The sequence below is a fragment of the Tamandua tetradactyla genome, chromosome 5 (assembly GCF_023851605.1).
Source record: "Tamandua tetradactyla isolate mTamTet1 chromosome 5, mTamTet1.pri, whole genome shotgun sequence".
Classification (NCBI taxonomy): Eukaryota; Metazoa; Chordata; class Mammalia; order Pilosa; family Myrmecophagidae; genus Tamandua; species Tamandua tetradactyla.
The window spans coordinates 140,521,422-140,536,290 of NC_135331.1; the positions used below are offsets into that span (position 1 = coordinate 140,521,422).

At 32.0% G+C, this 14,869-nt stretch overlaps 1 protein-coding gene across 1 annotated transcript in view; it reads right to left on the minus strand.

Annotated features, from left to right (window-relative positions):
* SNAP91 (synaptosome associated protein 91) overlaps positions 1-14,869 on the minus strand; it is a 158,011-nt gene that overhangs the window by 64,772 nt on the left and 78,370 nt on the right. Inside the window, exons 10-13 of the mRNA XM_077162350.1 lie at positions 14,857-14,869; positions 9,444-9,514; positions 3,818-3,845; positions 297-406 (exon numbers count right to left, since the gene is read on the minus strand). Coding sequence (XP_077018465.1) covers positions 297-406; positions 3,818-3,845; positions 9,444-9,514; positions 14,857-14,869 — 222 coding nt within the window. The remainder of the gene's footprint in view (positions 1-296; positions 407-3,817; positions 3,846-9,443; positions 9,515-14,856) is intronic.

The window sequence follows — 14,869 nt, forward strand, 5'->3', positions numbered from 1 at the left end:
AAGCTGATATGGAAACATCAATCTTCCATTTCTTTTTGCAAATGTGTGAGCAACAGAGTAATTTCTGCAGTTTAGATTTTTCCAAATACTTTGACAGGTACAGGCCTATTAACTCGTATAAAAAAATAACCCAAACCTGCATAAAAAAATAACGAATGTATCAAAAATAGCTCAAATTTCACAGGTTAATAGAATTAGATTTCATTTTGTGAAATCATCTGGGTACAGTACATAAGAATAAAGAGAAATCTAATCAAAATAGTAATAAACAAATCAATGCACACTCATTAACTGACCTGACTGGAACAGCCGCAGATGCAGTTGCAAATAAATCAACTGGTGGGGATGTGTCAATAGTTTTAGCTGGTGTAGAATTAGGAGACGTAACAGTAGTGGCTGGAGAAGACTGTAAGTGAAGACGCACAGAACACTGTATCAAATTTGAATCTACAGAACATAGAGTAATAGGACTTCTTTACTCATAAGTCATGTTCCCAGCAACTGCTTGGTAACTCCTATGGGAGAAAAAACTTAAGAAAATTTGAGAGTAAGAATTTTAATAAATAATTAACATCGGAAAAAACAAATCTCAAATTTTAAAGTTAAAGATAGTTTATATAAATTAATGTAAAAATACTTGGCCAGTGACTTCTATTCATGTATTAAAATAAAAGCTAAATGCATTCCCTGAGTAGGAACGATCTTACCAGCTGTCAAAATTTTTTATAATTATCAATTTGTAGGAATTGCTATAAAACCCAGGCCATTCTTTTTTCTTCTTCTCCTAAACAGACTTCATGTGATGTTGTCTAACTTCCAAAATAATTCATAGATGGCAAAAAATAATTTACAAACATAATTCAAGTCACAAGAACTTGAAGATATCTCAATAAGATAAAACTAAAGAAGTTAAACAAATCTATACACTTATTTTTCTGGACTGGTTTATTTTTAAGAAGAGCAGTTAATAATATATATCCTGGTAAATAGATAAACTTAAGTTGATGTTTTCTGAGCAACAATATCCATGCCATTCATGTGTTTTCTTCCTTGAAGTGCTCAATGCCTGGCACTTGTGTATCTACTGAATTTAACTTCTTGATTAGTTATATTCTTGGCCAAATATACATTAGACAAATATTATTTAATTCTGAGAATCCCTATAAATTTCTTATCTCCTCAGTCCTTTTCCTTATATAATTCTTGAACAAATTCCTTTGAGTTTGATCTATTGAAATCAGATGCCCAGCTTGACAGCCCTTAGTTGGTTTTACTATTTAGGTATTTTACTTCCTGTTATATCTCATTTCCACTTAAACAACTATAGATCAATAGACTTGTTTGAGATATTCCATTAATATTTCTCTTGTGAATACATGGAGAATTAAGGATACCAGGTAAAAGAAAATAGAATTGGGAGAGTTACTGAGCTAAATTTTTTATTGTTATGCATAGTAAGTCTATTGATCTATAGTTGTTTAAGTGGAAATGAGATATAACAGGAAGTAAAATACCTAAATAGTAAAACCAACTAAGGGCTGTCAAGCTGGGCATCTGATTTCAATAGATCAAACTCAAAGGAATTTGTTCAAGAATTATATAAGGAAAAGGACTGAGGAGATAAGAAATTTATAGGGATTCTCAGAATTAAATAATATTTGTCTAATGTATATTTGGCCAAGAATATAACTAATCAAGAAGTTAAATTCAGTAGATACACAAGTGCCAGGCATTGAGCACTTCAAGGAAGAAAACACATGAATGGCATGGATATTGTTGCTCAGAAAACATCAACTCAAGCTTATCTATTTACCAAAAATTCAACATTTCCAAGTAGAAAACAAGTTTATCCAGGAAATTGAATTTGCTAACTAAAGTTAATTTACATAGATACATTGACAACTTCTGTAAAAAATGGTGAAATTGTTTATTTTAACCAACACATGTAAATAAGCTTAGAGAGTGATGTTTATGAACTCCCAGATATGAGCCTGGTCCTGGAACTGTGGGATCCCAAAAAGGGGAAAAGAAGTGTAAAGAATAAGTTATCAGGGGCTGAAAGAATTAAAATAGAGTCGAGAGGCTACACTAGAGGTCACTTTTACGCAAGATTCAGTTAGGCATTACTACCTATCATAACTTGCCAAATCCCAACCAAAACCATTCCAGCCAATCCTAAAAAACATCTAGGACATTATATAAGATTTTACAAAGGTTCCATGCACTAGGGTAACTTTCCAGAAACCAAAACCTCCAGATATGTCCCTGGACCAGATAAGTTCTGAAATGCAGAGAGACCAACCCTCAACTAGTTCCATTCCCCTATCCCATGTTATCAACAGCCCCTTCCAACATGAAAAAGTTAGACTGGGAATAGCCCAAATACCCCTAAAGAGTGGGAGAAAAATCAAAGGTGATGGTGGGGCTATACAGAGAAGGTTGGGTTTAACAAATGAGTATGATTGCTGAATCAATATATTGATATTTCTTTCAGCCTTCAATACCTTAGAACAGCTAGAATTAAAAGCCTAAAATTGTGGAATTGTAAGCCATACCAAACTCTTAAATCTGTTCTACAACTAATTGTTGCAATGTGCTTTGAAATTATTGCTTTTTTGAATATATGTCATTTTTCACAACAAAAGAAAAAAAATCAATTGTGATGATAAATGCACACCTATATGATGATTTTGTGAACCACTGATCGTACACTTTGGATGATTACATGGCATGTGAATGTTTAATATATATCAATAAAAAATTAAAGATTAAAATCAATCAGCCATAAAAAAGCAAAAATATATTCATGCTAAAATACAATATTACTGGGTTTCAACATAAAATTTGTGAATTCTTTTTGGAAAAAAAAGAAAGTGACATTTATGAAAAATACACTGAGGAAAAAAATGCATTGAGAACTTAATGACAAATCCCATCCACAAAAAAAGCAGACATGGAGAGCTACAGAAGCTCAGTAAAAGTTGCTTTGTAATAACAAGCTCTGAGAAGAAACAGCTAGGAAAATAGTACCAAAATAATATTGTTATTACAAAAAGATAAAGTCAGTAAATTTTGATTTGGCCAAAATGTAGAAACAGATTATCTCAACGGATGCCATATATCACCAGTCCCTACTTAGCAGTCATATGCTAGAATTTTTCACAGAGACATAATGGTTTTTAAACCTACTTTGTATTAGAATCACTGGGAGAACTTTTTAATATATTTCTTTCTTTGATTTGATTGAGCTCCCAGAAGGAATCTCATGCCACCAGCCAGGCATTGCATAGTGTAATGTGTCTGGGAACTGCCAGTGCTATCAGTAATGATATATTTGAGTATATGGAATGACAGTGGTTAAATAATGGAAATGTGCCAAAGAAGAAAGAGCACAATTATTACTGTTGTGCCTGAAAAATATACTGACAAACATAAACTACAAATCTCTTATCACTGATAACATTAAACGTATTCATCAGCATGCTAAAAAATAGATGGGAAAATGGAGTTAATAAAATTATAATAGGTTGTATAAAAGGTATACTTGAGGAAAGACATCCAATTGCAATTGATTTCTCTATCAATAAAACACATATAATATCATCTGCTTCTCCTATCTCATAATGCTGTGATGCAATGTATGAGAAGCTGCTTTGTAACCAGTAAAACATCACATTCTCTGTTTTCAATTGCAATATAAATGAATGGAAATTTCTCTGACTTAAAAAAAATTTAGTCCAAATAGAGGACTAAGTAGATACTGCCATACGACATTGGACTGAAAAACTAACATAAAAGAGAATACATAACAACTTACCTTACTTAATGGGGAGGGAGCACCAGACCTAAAAGGCAAAATTAAAAAAATTAAAACTGGATATATATGAACATATTTCTGGAAGAATTCAATAATATCATTTGGCAAAGCATTAATCTCAACATACTTTTTTGATTATGGATAAACTACTTTAAATTTTATTTTTAAAATCTTTTTCTGAATTATGATATCCTCTTCCAATTTTTTTCCACCCACTTAATTTCTAGTGCTAGAAATTCTTAAATTCAAAACTATTTTCTGTATCTCTAACAATTCAATTCTCCTTTGAGTCAATCATTATTGCCTATGTCCACCAAAAACACTTCCCAGATTGGAATTTTTAAAATGTTGCTAAGACTTGGGAAACAATCATGCTGTATCAAATTAAAAAAAAAAACAAACCAAAAAACAGTTCTAGTCTATTATTTTAAAAAGTTACGAAATCCATTAAAGTTACAGTATATTACGATTAATTTAATTATAATTGTAGTACATAAAAGGAAGCGTGCCAGAATTTAAAAAAATAAAATAAAAAGAGATGCCCCTCTGAGCCCTGTCTCTGAAATATGTCCCAACTTCCACATCCACATTTTTGAAGTGTGTCTGGTTTCTTTCATGGTTATAATGAATAAGCTCTAGGGAAAAGATTCCCATCATCCTGTTATTACTAGTGAAAGCTTGAAAAGAACAGTAATCTCAATGACTGTCTCTAAGGGAGTGAGGGAGAATTAGGAAGAAGTAAGCTTTTTTCAAGTTAAATTACTGGTAGTACTGATTATCATACACCTTTTTGGCAAAGTGTGTCTAAAATGACCACCTGAACAGTTCACATTTTATTATCCTAAGTTGTTAGACAATGAATTAATAACAAAACAAAACAAAATAAAGACAAAAATACATTTTAATAAGAAGCATATTTTCGGGGTCTCATAGGATGGCTTATTACTCATTTACACAGAAAATATCACATGCAGCAGTGGGTAAACAAAATTAGGAGAGATTTTATAATTAGAATTTTGATTATGAATTTTTTATTTTATCAGTCATAGCAAAAGAAATTTAACAGTATCGTAAGCCAGATAATGCTTTTTAGTTCAAATTAGTTTACAAATATACACCTACCATTTCAATTAAAATATAGTTTGTATTTAAAATGAATATAACATAAAGCAAGGGCACAAACATTTTTGCCATATAATGAAGAAAGAAGCATAGGGTAACAATTCGGGTAAATCTAGTTAGGCTAAATATGTCTAGGAGTGATATACTAGAAAAGCAAAAGTCTACATTTATCTGTATTGCTTATTTCAAAGAGTCTATTGAAATAAATGGATTCACAATGTTCTCTTTATCTACAGGAAGTTACACAGGAGTCAAAAATCTAGCATAGCACAGGTTGAAAATTCCCTAATGAGTTTTTGGCTAATAATCATCTTTTCTTTTTCCTTTATAAACATGAAAGGGAAGGGAATTAAGTCTAAATAACAATCCAAGGAAAATGAATACCTGAACTCTGCAAAGAAAACATAGAAGCCATTTGACATGGTCTCTTTCTAAAAATGAATTCATTGAAATTAATTTTTTAATTTTTCAAGCAACTTCCATGAGTCAATTCTTAGTGGTACTGACACAACAAGAAATACTAACACAGAAAAGAGAATTGAGCCTGCAACGACTTTTAAGATATATTTTATATCTAATAAATTTATAAGATATATCCTATAGCAAGAATAAAAAATATAGTGATGTAATAGTTCTGCTATTTAAAAAGTCATACTCAAAGCTAAGTATAAAAATCATATTTGACACAAGAATCAGTTTGCTATGCTTCTACATGAACTCTATTATTAAATGACACTTGCAGTTGCCCTATGGATTAGGAAAGCAAATGAAAATCTCCTAATGACTACGTCTAGCTATAATTCCACTTACTGCATTGTACCTTAATAGTCCATTTAATTATCTCTCTCCTCCACCAGTTCTTTGATGAGAGAGAACCCAGTCAATTGTTTTACATCCTCAGCACTTGATACAGTACCTGGCATTTTGTAGGCTTGTAAGTATATTACTGTATTATTTGAATTTTAAAGTGAGAATACATTCAGTATTCTTTGTATAGTCAATAAATTAGCCAAAATTCTTAAAAATTATTTTGTATGAAGCAAAACTGTCAGGGTGTGTGACTTCCATTCTCATGAACCAGATCTGGCCCTTACCATAATTTCATCAAAAAGGTGAGAACCAGAGGTGCTCCTATAGGGCCATAAAAAATAAAACTAACCAGTGATGAAAATTTGAGGGCCCTGAGGCTCAGAGAAGTTAATAACTGGCTAAAGTCACATCATTCCTTAACAGCGGATTCAAGACTGATCTTGTCTGTCTCAATGCTCGGAGCCTTGCTCTTTTCATACCCCAGTCTGCCCAGCCAAAAGCACAGACGAGCCCAATAAATTTGTTTCTCTCTAACATACCACGGATTGTTTCTTTTTTATGTCTTCCTCAGTTGATTTTCCATCCTAGCATTGGTTATCTGCTCATTATAGAAATAAGTACTCCAGTCCTTTTATATATAAAACAATGGTATTTATTACAGGCCAATACTTATTTTAATAATTTCATCTAGAGAAATCTAGTACACAGTAAATCTTGTTGGGAAAAATAAGTCACCAAAATAATCTTGGAAGAGAATGAATGACCAATATAGTAATCTACCCTAAATTCTATAAAATGCTACAAACAGATTCATGGGATTTTTATTATGAACACAGCAAATGCCAAGGTTTCCTTCCAAGAAACAGCAGGCTGTCAAAAAGAGAAAATTTGTTACTTCTTTTTCTATAGTCAACGATAATCCCTATATAGTTTTGGATATAAATGCTAGTCTGCAAAAACAGAAATGGATGTGAAAACTTGTCTATGTCCTCCAAATAATTTTAATGCAAATACTTTTAATTACTTATCTTGGGTTTCTTGCAACCTTGTCCCTCCCACATACCTAATGTAAAACAGAATTTACATAAAATGGTCATATGTAGAATAAAATCAATTTCTTTCTTGTCCTATCAAATGATAGAAACAAAAGTATCTCACGCAATATTGCATAAAATTTCAGAAATGAGGATCAGTGGACATAAACCATTAAATATAAAGGGCATACATATTTTTCACAGCAGGTATTTGAAAAGTGTTGCATTTATGGATTTGACTTAGAAGTTATATTGCTAGTGGAAAACAAAATAAAAAATTTAAGTAATTTGTTTTCTTTATAAAATTGTCTCCTGTCATATGCCATGGAAAAACCTTTTGTTTACTAAACAAATGAAAAATCCTTAATTTTTAAAATCTGAGGAATATATGTATTCCTAAGAGAAATTGTTAGTCTTGAGCCAAGAAGACCAAAAGAAAACAAAACCATTAATGCCAGTCACCTTGGGAAACCAAAGAAAAAGGTGCATAATAAAAAACACAGATGTGTAAAATTGACAGAAATCAGTTTTAAATGTTCTAAATACCAAATGTGGATGCTCAAGAGTGTTTTTGCATTTTTTATATAACCAAATGCAAAAAGTCACTCGATTTAGTACTCACCCTTCACTTAAGTTCCCAGGTAAGCACAAACACACAAAGAAGAAAATTGTTAACTGCTTTAGCTTGTTTATTTTAAAAATAGGGAATAAACAAAAGGCAAGTTCTAATGTGGGCTCAGCCAATTCAGAAAAGAAGTCTGAAAAGCATAATATGACTTTAAAGGAGAGAGTGAGAATCATTCTAAGAAAAAGGTAACTGAGAGAGCAGGACACTTAAGTTTTTTATTTCATTATTCTAGAAAGGTAAATAAAAATCTATAGCCAATTTTTCCAAAATTAGTTTGCAGCCACCACAAGGGAGTGAATTTTCTCCAGGAACTGCAGCACTGATTTTAGTGAAGGGTGTGGGACTCTGAGCCGGGAGAGTGCAGAAGAACAGTATGCCTGAAAAAGGGAGCGACTAACTCCAGGGCATGTGAATATCTCCACAGTTAAAAGACGAACTTCTGCCACAGGAACACAGGCATTACTCAGGCTTCATGTTCCCTTTTGCTTAAATCCTAAGCAACTCATTTGGCTTTCCAGCTACCCTAACACAGGGTGGTGGACACACCTATTCCAACAACTAGAAGTGGGCATCTTCTACTGAGACTTATAGCGCTCTTATGTCTTTTTAGTTGGCATCAATCTATTCACAAAAGTCTGCCCATTCATGGCCGCAGTGAAGAAGGAACCAAACCCTGAAATGTGTCAACAACCTTGAGAGAGCTCCTATATGGGCCTGCCATCCATCATTCCAGACAATTCTGCTATAACTGTTGGAGAGACTCCTGCAGGGTTACTGAAAATTTAAACCATGCAATAACGTCTATACTAATTTAGAAAACATGACAGAAATATCACATAAGTAATGAAATAACCAGGTAACATCAAGACACATGTCTGGATTCTAGGGGAACATCCAGAGAGAACATCAGAAAGGAGTTATATTTTGTTTTTTGTACCATAGGTAAAATCCAAATCAGCCTACATCCCTGCAAAGATGAACTTATAGGTAGTCTCTGCTAACTTATGCTGTCAATCTAATGGAATAAATAGAAAGCAGGTATCATTCACAAAGACAGATTTCATGCTGACTCTCTAAAGAGGGTTGCATTAGGTGTTTAAGTGGAGATAATGAAGTATAAAATAGCTTTGACCTTTAGAAACACAAAATCTATTTGGTGAGATAAACCACATTTTGGGGTGTGTGGGGGGGTGTGTGGGGTGTGGGGGGTGGGAAGGTGGGGAATAGCCCCAATACAGGGCAGCCAACACATGAAGGAAAGTTTCAGGAAAAGGTAGAACTGGAGATTGTCCTCCCAGGATGGATAAGGTTCACATAGGCAGAGAGAAGACTGGCAGAAGTGCAGTTTGAGCCAGCCACAAAGATCTGTGAATGCACAAGTTTGACATCAGCAGGAGGAAAGTAAGGAAAAATGGAGCTTGGGCATTTTGCATGCTATGGAGAAAAATAGTAAAAAACATATGTACCCAAACACAGAGCTATGAAAATCAGTAAAACTGCACTTATCCCTGCTTGATTGCTACTATATATAAAAAAAGATGTATGAGTAATTTGTTAGCAGCATACTATGCTTAAGGGTTTGAGTGGGAAGAGACTGAATCCAGAAAACTATACATGAGGGCTTTGTTTTCTTTACAGTGGGGTTGTTAGCACCGCAGATTATTGGAGTCTGCTTGTGAAATTGTATTTGTGTTCACTGATACCCGATGATAACAGCCTTAACTTTTAAACATGAGTAACTCTCTTTCTATGTATTGTGAATCCATTCCAAGAACAAATATAATAGTCAACAGCTTCAGTTATCAACATACAATCTACTAATAATTTTCTGCATTCTGCTGCAGATAAACTGCCTGCATATTGAGTAACACTGTCATAAGTTAATGGGAAGGGCAGGGGTTCTGAGAGAACCCAGAATTACAATAAGGCATATCCCCAAACTGTAGTAGTATAAGTTGCACCGTGAAAAATTTCATTTTAATAAAGAACGCTAGTATCTTCATCTTATTTAAGATATACAATTAATGCATACTTGTTTCCAGGTTTCTTTCCTTCTAATGTATTTAGATGCTGTTCAAGGGTCTCCATAAGACTGCTGGGAGCCTACAATAAGAAAGTAAAAATAAATGTCTGTGTTGTTTTCTTTCAAAGTAAATACACTGGAATATCACTGTAACTTTCTACAGTGAAGGTCTGTGGGCAGACTCCAAAACATATATCAGACAATTCATTCCAGGTTCTTTTGGTATTTAAATATTTAAATTCCATGGAATTCCAGACAGACTCATCTTAAATATACTTAACTCCACTGCATAACAAATAGCATTACAGAGTGGTTTCAGTGTAGAGATCACACTAAACCTTTACTAAAATATTATTTATATGCAGTAGACTCAATTAAATCAAGTTTACTACCACCTTCTTGTAAGAATACAGTGAAACAGGGATAAGTATTTGTATGCAAGTTAAAAACATACCTTTGAAAATATAGTAAAATCTCACCTATCCACATTTAATTGATATGTTAGGAACAAACGTCACTGTATTTTAAAAAGAAGGTAAGTGAGAGTTGTGGGCAACTTTAATGGTCAGTTAACAATTAAGATTTTCTCATTATTGAGCTATTTAGCATTAAATTATAAAGCAACATTAGCCAATATAATAATAATGTTAGAATACTGTTCATTGGCACATTTAATAATTTCAACTCTTCTATTAAAAAGTGCTTGACTGCTTGTTTTTACAAATGACATTTTAGACACCACAAAGTAATGCTATTTTACTGTAATCAGAAGGAGAAATAAAAGGCTTATACAAATATTCCATCCAATCTATTCTCCAAGCATTGGATATTTAACTTCATGTTTCTTAAATAATTTTAACCCAAACTAAACCTTAAAAGCAGCATAGACATTTAAAAAAATAGCATTTCATGAATGAATTATATGAGATTAATTTTGAAGGACTTTAAAAAACTATGCTAACTGCTAAAGCAGTTCATAGAATTCAAGGAAACATATATGTAAGTTTAACATTTTAACTTTAGTTTCAAATTAAAATAAAATTATGAGAATTTTTAATTTTGAAAGATCAGAATATCCAACATCCATTTTCATTTCATTAATAGATTCATAAACTTGCTAAACAATTATATGATTATTATATATGTAATTGTATAGTTACTATAAAAGTAAATTACTAACTGAATTAAAACACATACATTTATATGTATAAATTGCTAAGTGAACCAAAATATTAACTTGATTAAATGATAAATTTAGGGTAAAAAGGGACAATTCCATGAGCATTATTTTTAATGTTTTGGGCTCTAGAGTAAAAAGATAATGGTAATCAGGGGATATGATAAATCCAGAAAGTTATAAAATTTAGAGTTTTAAAATATAACTCAGGCCAACATGGACTACAAATTCCAGGGAACTACAACTAGGGGTATATTTCTAAATTTTTAAAAATGAATTTTTAAGGGGGATAAAGGAAATTTTACTCTATAGGATAGATAGTAAACTTTAAGGAAGTGAATAAATAGAATATTTTTTCAACATTAAAAGGAAGAAAATATAAATGGTTTCAAATTTTTTTAAATGAATTCACATTTGACAGCTTCAAAATTGTCATAATGAAATTAGGAGACCCAGAAATATAATTCTAAACTTTTCTTATTTTCTTTTATTCTTCCCACTGGGATCATGGTAAGAGAAAAAAATATCAAGTCATTCTACCTCTCTCCAATCAGAACACTTAGATCCTCTGCATGCAATTAAGGAAACATTGCTAACGTAGATTTTAAAAGTTGTTTAAGAAAAACACTTGCAATTTATAACGACAAAATAGAGAAAAACAAAGATGGGGTTATAAATAGAGGCAGTATTATTGTCTATAAAATTTTTTAGTTATCTAAAGAAACAAAGAAAAAACCAGGGAGATAGTTTTCAATTTCATTCTTTTTATAAAGTTTCTTTGTAACTTATGGGTGAAAATTTTAAAAAAATTGCCACAAAAATGAAAGTAGAAAGAAAAATCTGGGAACTAACTGATTTTTGTCTTGAGGAGAGTTATTTAACAATACATTGCAATACAACTATTTAAATCTGGAATATTTTATCCCAAAGGTTGAAAAGTTCATCATTTATATTCTTTATAAGAAGATATGAAGTCTTACAAAATAAATTCCTCAAATGTTTTTTGGGGGCAAAAAGTTAAGAGTAATGCCCAGGAATTCAGGAAGGTCTGCCTCATAATCAACTGCATTTACTTCAGCAAGCACATTTTTGGCATGTAGTAGACAATAAATAAATTTCCAAGGAATAATATTTTGAGAATGCCTCTACTTTTGCAAAAGAAACTTAAGATAACAGAATATAATGAGCTATCTTTGTTGATTATTTAAAAAAGTGCCAGAGTCAGAAGACCAATCAGATGGAAGCACCAACACAGAGAACCTGTCAGCCTGTGAAAGCCAGTAGATAATGAGATATATCAGAGTCACTAGAGTTCTTAAGAGTCTCTAAAAGGAAAATCTTCTTCACTAGTAGTTTTCAGATCAAACAGAACTCCTGACATCAAAAGCTAAGATATTTTTCATAAATGGAGATATTTTACATCTAGAATACATACGTGCACCAAACAGGAAATCAATATTTTGAAAATCTTTTCTTAGATCAAATTCCTAGATGATTACGAGCTCAGAAGCAAAAGTACATATCCATCTGAACTTAAAATTCTAAAAAAAGCAACCAAAAGATCATTCAAATGTTTGATCATGAGATTTAAGAAATCATGAATGCTAAAGATATCTTAAGTGCTGAAGAGAAACATTTCAGTCATGACATCATACTCACTTCTTATCCAAAATATTACTTTTGAAAGTTTTTTTAAAATTTCCCTGATATTCATGAATTATTTAAATGCAATTATGATATTATAGGCACAATTTAAAAAGGGCTACAAATGACCACTCTGGTGTTTATTATGTATTTCTAACCTAAAAGATATCCGTTTATGCTTCTGTTCCATCTTGCTGCAAGAATTCTAATCCTTTTTTGTTATAAGAAGGCTATTCCTGTTCCTAGTCAACAGAAAGTCCATTCTGATCTACAGGTCTTTAATCCTCTTCTAACAGGTTATTTTATTCATCACCATGGCTGGAGTCAGTGGTTATTTTGGCCACACAGAAGCCTGGCAGAGAGCAGAAACTAATCTCAGAGGAGTTAAACTGAGTCTACCCAAGCCAGTCGTTCTGACCCATTTCCAGATTAATCCTGGTGTAACACCATCTAAAGGACAAATCCCAGAACGGCTCCCATTCTAGCTCTGACTTGACTGCCCTGTCACAAAGGGCTAAATTCCTCGTTAGAGTTCTCCACTGGACAGCTGGAGGAGGTTCTAAATTAGGACTGAGGAGGCTATTTAGCTCTATGCTGTTCACAATTCCCCAAAAAGCCACAATTAGGTTACTGATCAGGAAATTCTGAAGTACATTATATTCTCATATTAAGAGTTAAATACATATACGACCTTTTATCTAGAGAAATTTTTTTATGAAGAGATAATTTAAACGTAGATTCTAAAATACATGCTAATATTGAAGTTTATGTGGTTCTTAGGGTTGTAACAAAAGTAGAGATTAGAATGCTATCAAATTCTAATGAATCTCTACTATGGATTAGTTTTCCACTAAACCAAGGGCAAGATTTTATTTTCTTTGGGACTGGCTCTCTAGTCCCCCAAACTATGGAAACACACATCTTACATCATTAAATAAAATATTTTGACTCCAAACTTCATGAGAAAAGGAGTATACAAATTATAATGAATATTAAATACTATTAAAAAGTAACTCAAGGGTGTGAATCTTTAGATGGTATACTATAATTTTCTATTTTTAAAAATATAAAGGCATTTTTAAGCATTCTTTTAATCTTTGTCACCATTCACTCTTTACACAAACTGGGACAAATGAGGGCCTATTATCTTCTTAAATGAGCCCCTCCAAGCAACATTTCAAGTTTTTATTTTATTTCTCAGTAAGGGCTGTTAATAGAGTTGAAATAAAGATGATTTACCATTTCTAATCTATATGATATTAACATATATCATTTATCTGGATTATTTTACAAAATGCAATATAAATTTTTATTACAATAGTCATTTCAAATAAAAATACACCTATTTTCTTTGCTTTTTATTAGTGTCACAAACTTTACAAATCTATATCTAATAGAGAGATGTTTAATGATACTTTATGTACATTAATTATTAGCTATACCAGAATGTTGCCATTTTATTCAGTTATGTGCCTTGTCAAAGAACACAATCTTTTCATAGTAGTAAAAATATTTTATACTTATATTCTGCTAGGAGCTATCTCCCAAATTTTAAACTAAAAAGTATAATGCTATCATATTCTAAAGTGCTCTGTGAATTTTACTTATGAAGAATTCTTAGTATTTAACTGGTATTTAAATATTATAAGTACTGAAAATCCTTTCTTTAGGTTTCTCTAATTTCCAATAAAAATTATGGATTAATATTTAAAAGTATTCTATATTTAATACAGAAACATTTCAAGGTAATATAAGATAGCAAATGATTACATTTACTTTGATATTATTAGTAAGTAGGTAATTTTCCATCATAACAATTTCTTCTATTCTAATGTCTCTATGTATAGAGACAGAAAACTCATATATTCATTACTGGATTATGAGACAGAAGCTCTAAGTTTTCCTGCAACATCTGACTGACCTTAGTTTAGGACATGCCCTAACAGAGTGACTTGGGTTGATAAAATAATAATAGTCATTGTCAATTAGGAGAATTTATATAATAATTCTGTGCATGTGAAAGACTTTGATTCTCTATCTTGGGAGCTATGCATGGTACCATTTAGACAGATAAAGGGATTAATAAGGAGGCCCTTACTACTTGTTTTAGTTTACCAGATGATCCCAGAAAATTTCTCATCCACTACCACAACTCCTCTGTAAGAAAAGGTTATTTTATATTTGGAAAGTCCTCTACTTCTTCAGGGAGAGAAGAACGAGTGTAGTAGAAAATGACACGAGAGTGCTTCCCACTCATGCCCCTCCTTCATACCCAGGCCATACTGAAAACTAAGAGGGCAAATAGGAAGAAAAGTTCAAAATGTTTTGACTGACTATGAATAGCACTTTTAATAGCATTACTTCCTTTTCTTTCAAGTTTAAGATTAAAAAGATGAGCTCAGTAAGTAAATTCAGTAGTCTTTAAAGAAGAAACCATAAAAAAGGCAGTAAAATCTTAAAATTAGCTCCAGAAATACATTCAACAACTAGAAAAAATAAGTTAGAATAATTACCAAGAAAGTTGCGTGTGTGATTATTTACGGGAAAATATGAAGTCATTATTTCACGCATACTGAATCTTCTGCTGAGATAATCACTTACCTGTGTGAGGTCG